Consider the following 6,000-nt stretch of genomic DNA (forward strand, 5'->3'; position numbering starts at 1 on the left):
AGACGTTGCTCAATGAAGTGTACTGTAACCATTCATCCTGCTAGAGGTCAGTATGTGTAAGACAGACACTGCCCTGTGCTGACTAAAGGCCTGTTGTGTGCAGCTCCTGTGTCTAAATCTTCATTTGTAACACATGCCTTCCCTCCTTTCTCAGACTGCGTGCTTTTGAGTAGCATAGCTGCGAAGGACAGTTTGTTTAATAAAAAGGAAAGTGTTACCAGCAAAATGATATGCAACCAAAGCACGTTTTTTTCTGTTCTCACTATCTTTATCGCTGTTTATTATTTTTCTGGGTCTGATCCAACACCCACTGAAAGTCTTTCCATAGCTTTGAATGGTTTGGGGTCAGGACCTCTGTAAATAGATGTGAAGAGGTCCATGTCAGATTACTTTCATTGGCCTCTCTCCCCCATTCTCCTTTGTCGGGCATATCAAACAAACAAACTAAGATTCAACCCCCAGAATGAATTCCGGGCTGATAAATTGACCTTGTGAAACAGGAAGATGGTGTACTGCATCTCTGCTTACATCAACACCTTGCAAATGTTAGCATGCATAAATACTGTAGAACATACCTTTTCCTTGTTAGTGGTACCTCAGAAAATAAACACCTCTGAGTAATTCTACATTTGCTTATATTTTCCATTTGTTTGGGGGGTTTTCCCCCCTATCATCTAATGAAGATTCTGTTAATTATCTTATGTATGTAGAAGCATAGATTTGCAATACTAAAACAGATCATTGGACCTCCAAGATTGTGATCAATGTGTGTAGAAAAAGGTAAAAGCTGCCCATGCTGTACCTTTCCAATAACATAATTTGTACATGTGGTGATGGAGGATTCCTTCCCGAGCACCGGTTAGCTACAATCCATACACCCTGAATCATCCTTGCATCCTTCCATTCTTTATACCTTGAAGCATAAGAACTGCTTACTGTACCTTAGCTTGCATCCCAAGAAATTTTAGTAATGGCCATAGCATAGGTTGTGAATTTTATGCTTTACACAAAAGTTACATTGATCTAGAGCAAAAAATTTTCCGTAAATGAAAAACAAATATTGTCATTTGTAAGTCACTGAAATGCAGCTGAACAGTGAGGAAGTTAAATCAATCTTAGCTATACTATGATGAATATGGGGAAACCATTAGGAGCTAGACTTTTTTTTTTCCTTTTCTAAATTTTACGTAAATAGAGGGATGGTGTATATTAATGTCCAATCATATTTTTATTGTAAAGCTCTATTAAATGGTGGGGATCAGACCCTTAGTAAACCTGGGTATTTTAGTATACTTAATTGCAAGACTAATGTTTTAACACGATAGACTTCTTTATTTTATTCTCTCTCTCTCTCTATAATTTGTAGCATACATTGAAGATCTCACAAGATGTGTTGAGCAAAGCAGAAGACTCATTATCGTGTTAACTCCAGACTATGTTCTCAGGAGAGGATGGAGTATTTTTGAGATGGAAAACAGGCTCCATAACATGCTAGTCAATGGAGAAATCAAAGTTATTTTGATTGAGTGTACTGACTTAAAAGGCAAAGTGAATTACCATGAAGTGGAATCTTTAAAGCACACCATCAAACTTCTCTCAGTGGTCAAGTGGAAAGGACCAAAAAGCAGCAAACTGAATTCTAAGTTTTGGAAGCACTTAGTCTATGAAATGCCAGCGAAGAAAAAAGAAGTTTTATCTCGGCGCCAAGTCCTGGATTCTGCAGAACAGGGACTTTTTGGAGACCTCCAAACTGTGCCGTCTCTTGCTATGACAGGCGCTTCTGCCACTTTTGTAGCATCTCAAGCAGATTTAGCCGATTACCATCAAACAGATTCCATGCAAATGAGACATTATTGCAGAGGATACGAGTATGACATGTCAGCGGCAACCATGCCAATAGCTTCTATAAGTAATCACCACACCTATTGTAACATACCCTTGACACTACTAAATGGACAGCTACCTCTTAATAGTATGATGAAGGACACCCAAGAATTTCACAGGAACAACCCATTGCTACCTTTATCATCCCAGGAACTTAGCTTCACAAGTGATATTTGGTAGTGAAGATGAGAACTCTTTTGAGATGCTTTCTGAGTACCATGAAGACAGATTTTTAAAGAAAATTACATCAGTGCCACGGGGTGCCGAATCAGATTTGAGGCAGAGGCACATTTACTCACTTTTGTACCTGAACTTTTTGTTTACATTTCCAAATTATTGACAAAGGGGACCATCTTTTGTAGTTCACTATGTAGCTCATATCATTTAATGTACAGTTGTATTGATTCTTTGAAGGGGGAAATATATCCTTTGATTTTAACATGTATGTTTTACAATCTGGTATGGATGGAAGTTCAATACTGTATATGATCTCCGACACCCATCTTTACGTAATGGGATTTCAACTATTTACACAGAATTTTAAAAAAAGAAAATATAAACTTTAGTACAGATTGCAAATTCTAAACTTAACATACTATAAAAGAAAATATGTCTTTGTAGAGCACACTGGATGAGCCATTCTCAAAAGAAAACCCTAGGCAGCACTTCCCATAAGGTTGTCACAAGTACATTTTAGAAGATGACCGGTTGATACAACAATGTGGCTGAAGAGTTACTAGCTTTATCAATAAAGTGCACAGTAACTGCAGAATAAATCAGCTGCTCACATCAGCATCCATTCATTTTGTTATTGAGGCATAACTTAGTCCTAGTCAATGGTCAGCTATGTGTTTTTTATTAACAGATTATTAGCATATTGTCAGATGTTTAGGATGATTTCAAACAACTTTTGTGTGGTTTATTAGATTTCACAAATGTTACAGTTTTAAATGCCATTTTTTAAACACTTCAAGTACAAACTTCATTGTCTGTTAACAAAATCATGATTTCTTAAACTCCCCTGATGTGTTGTAAGATTTGTACTAATGGCCATGTAATTTTACATATTTTTTTCCAAAACTGAAACAGTTGCAATTTAAAATGTACATGTTACTGAGAATATTAGCAATAGAAAATTAATACAGCAATATTCAGAGATTAAGAGCTAAATTATTCAGGTTTGCTACTAATATGACTTCAATTGCAGTGATAATCATCTGAAATGCAGTTATGAAAGAGAGAATATGCTGTCTCTATATCTACCTGTCAATTTATATATCTTTTACTATGGCTCAAGCACAAGTATTTCTTTTCTCAGTGCTTCTAGCGATACATTGTGTAGATTGGGTTGCCTAAGCAGCTCTTAAGGTCAGTTCATACATCTCTTACTCATGTGAGTAGTTTATGTGTCCCATGAAAATAATGCTACTTATCCTCTTGGGAAGCATTCTGAGCTCTAGGGATGACAGTCATTCTCCAAGTCCTAAGTATCATTAATTATTTAATCAAGGAGTCTCTTGGAAACCATTAAGATTGGTAAGGACTAATTACATGATTAAGGGTTATAGAATTGGGCCAATGGAGACAACAGCGTTTGAAGAAAAAGTTCTGAACAACAGAGGCAGGAACCAATTCTGCAGTTCTTAGCAAGGCAAAATTCCCATTGACTTTAATGAGAGCACACCCAACATGAGAGTTTGCCTCTGTAAGGGCTGCAGGATCAAACCCAGAAATAGGTTGATGGAAGGCAATGTTGCCCACATCTTAATATCTTTTTTAGTCTTGCTGCTTTTTGCATAAGTTAAAGTTTGCACTTTGCACATAGCTGCCTGTGGTTCAATCAGCAATCAAGGTATAGTAATTCTCACATTTTGTAAATGTTTTTTTAAATCATAAGTGCAGTAAAATTAAAATGAATACCAACTTAAGATCAAAAGAACTAAGTATTTGTCCAAAGGTCATAAGAATGAACTTAAATGTGCAATAATCCATAAAGTTCTGTATTTTTCCATTGCTTCTCTCACAATATTTATCAACTTTCTCTTGCACCCCATCACACTAGTTACGAACTGTAATATTTTCATTCTGTTCTCAATAATACAAGTTTATCTTGTTTTTCTAGACATTCATGCATTAAACGTGGAAACCTAGAAATGATAGTAATTTATTACAAATGTGGAACTATAACTTACTCTTTTGTAAAGTCAAGTTCAACATATGTAGGTATTTAATATAAATATTTTTCTATTGAGAAAGAAGGTGATTTTATCACCATTATAAATACATGTATTTAAAAATGAAATTTACAACATTTGCACTGTTTTATAAGTGTTACAGATTGTATTTACACTGGTTATGTTCTTTAATGAAAAGTGTAACTTAAAAAAAACTAAAACAAAATTGCATGAAGAGAGTTGCATATGTTTAAGTGAAAAGCTGTACTTTATTTTCATTTTCCCATTATTCTAAAATCTTTTTAATTCACATAGAATGTTCAGTGAGATTTTTAAGCCTACTAGTTCTGTATTGAGCATGCAAACTCTGAAAACATCTGTAGGTCTAGCTGCTTCTTTTATTTACAAGGATTAAACATGGGTCTCAGTTTCAGTTGCTTGGCCACAATATGTATCTCAGAGCAGCAGATACCCAACAACGAAATGCAGCCACATCTGCATTGGGGTAACATGAAAAGAACAGTTTTTCTGTCATTTTTCAGAACACATTGTGTATCTATGTATCTATATATTTTAATCGTACATGACAAATCACATTCTGCTTTTTAATCTGAGATTTACAATTGTGTATCACATGCTGCTACAATATATACATAACTTGGAATCTGCCGTATCCCTCTGCTTTGAGTATGGGAAAAGGGAACAGATCTTGCAAGAGATACCACTTATTTCAATTCACATTACAAAGAAATTACATGGTGGAATTCTAGTTTTGCTTAAGTAGCAATTAAGCTTCTGGATAAATTTTATCAAAGGGTTTAATTTAGAGTTAAGTGGGACCTGAGTGGTGCATAGACAATGTGCTAGTCCACTGTTCCTGGGGTGAATTTAACCTAATGGGCTCTACCAAACTCCCATTAAAGTCAATGACTTTAATTAGTCTCTCTATTGAGTTCAGTGAAAAATGGATTGGGGCAAAGGGGCTTTTGTCCTAGTATGTTCCAACATACCCAGGAGAACGTCATTACCTGAAATAAGCAATTGCATGCACCATATTTCGCTTGACTTTCTTTAGAAAAACAATATATTTGTTCTACTTGCTTAGAGGAAGAGATTTTGGCTGGCAGAGAATATTTAGCAATGTAAAATGGCTGTGAAGAGATGGGAAATTCAAAAGGAAGGAGGGGAATAGCAGCAAACTGAGTAACATGCAGGCTCCAGACTACAACGGGCTGTATGGATAAGCAAAGGTCTAAATGGTAACCACAAGGTTATTCTGGTTTGGGATGACAGTCATCTTTTTAAAATGGCATCTGTAGCATAGTAGTGTTTGAAAACTATTTTACATACATTTATCCTAGTGTGTGAAAAACCTTCAAAAAATCTAATAGGAATGAAAAGACAATTTATAAAAATGAGATTCATAAAGCTGGAAATATAAATCTGTTCAGTCTTTCTACTGATTCTATTATAGTGAGGGAAATTCAGACAGAAGACCATTTAACTTGGACTGAAGTGCCAATTCTGAGTGAGTACTGACTGTTCTTGGAATGATTTGTGTAATTACAATGAATCATACTATGTGGGGATGGGGTGTTATGTACCAGTATTTCAATAGTTAATATCCATTTTGCTGAATGAGAAGGCTGTATAATTAAATGTTGTCATCCTCTGTCTATATAAGGCTTATCTAAAGTCCATTGAAACCATTAGAAGGATGCCCATCAGCTTCAGTGTGCTTTGGATCAGACTCTAAAGATCCAGGTTTACTGGAATACAGAAAAGAAACACAAAGAAAGAAAGAGGCTAGTAACTATTTACTTGTTTAAGCTGTCTACAATCGAACTTGGTTTTGTGTTTTGCTTTGTTTCAATTCAATGCTAACACAAACTGTGGTACTTCAGGGCTGTTTGGCCTTGGGAAAGGAATTTAGTGTACCTCT

General features: G+C 35.5%; 1 protein-coding gene across 1 annotated transcript in view; it reads left to right on the plus strand.

Annotated features, from left to right (window-relative positions):
* Positions 1-2,509, plus strand: part of IL1RAPL2 (interleukin 1 receptor accessory protein like 2) — a 556,252-nt gene extending 553,743 nt beyond the window's left edge. Inside the window, exon 11 of the mRNA XM_032767086.1 lies at positions 1,367-2,509. Within this exon, the coding sequence (XP_032622977.1) occupies positions 1,367-2,064 (698 nt within the window). The 3' untranslated portion in view covers positions 2,065-2,509. The remainder of the gene's footprint in view (positions 1-1,366) is intronic.
* Positions 2,510-6,000: the final 3,491 nt, after the last annotated feature.

The sequence above is a fragment of the Chelonoidis abingdonii genome, chromosome 8 (assembly GCF_003597395.2).
Source record: "Chelonoidis abingdonii isolate Lonesome George chromosome 8, CheloAbing_2.0, whole genome shotgun sequence".
Classification (NCBI taxonomy): domain Eukaryota; kingdom Metazoa; phylum Chordata; order Testudines; family Testudinidae; genus Chelonoidis; species Chelonoidis abingdonii.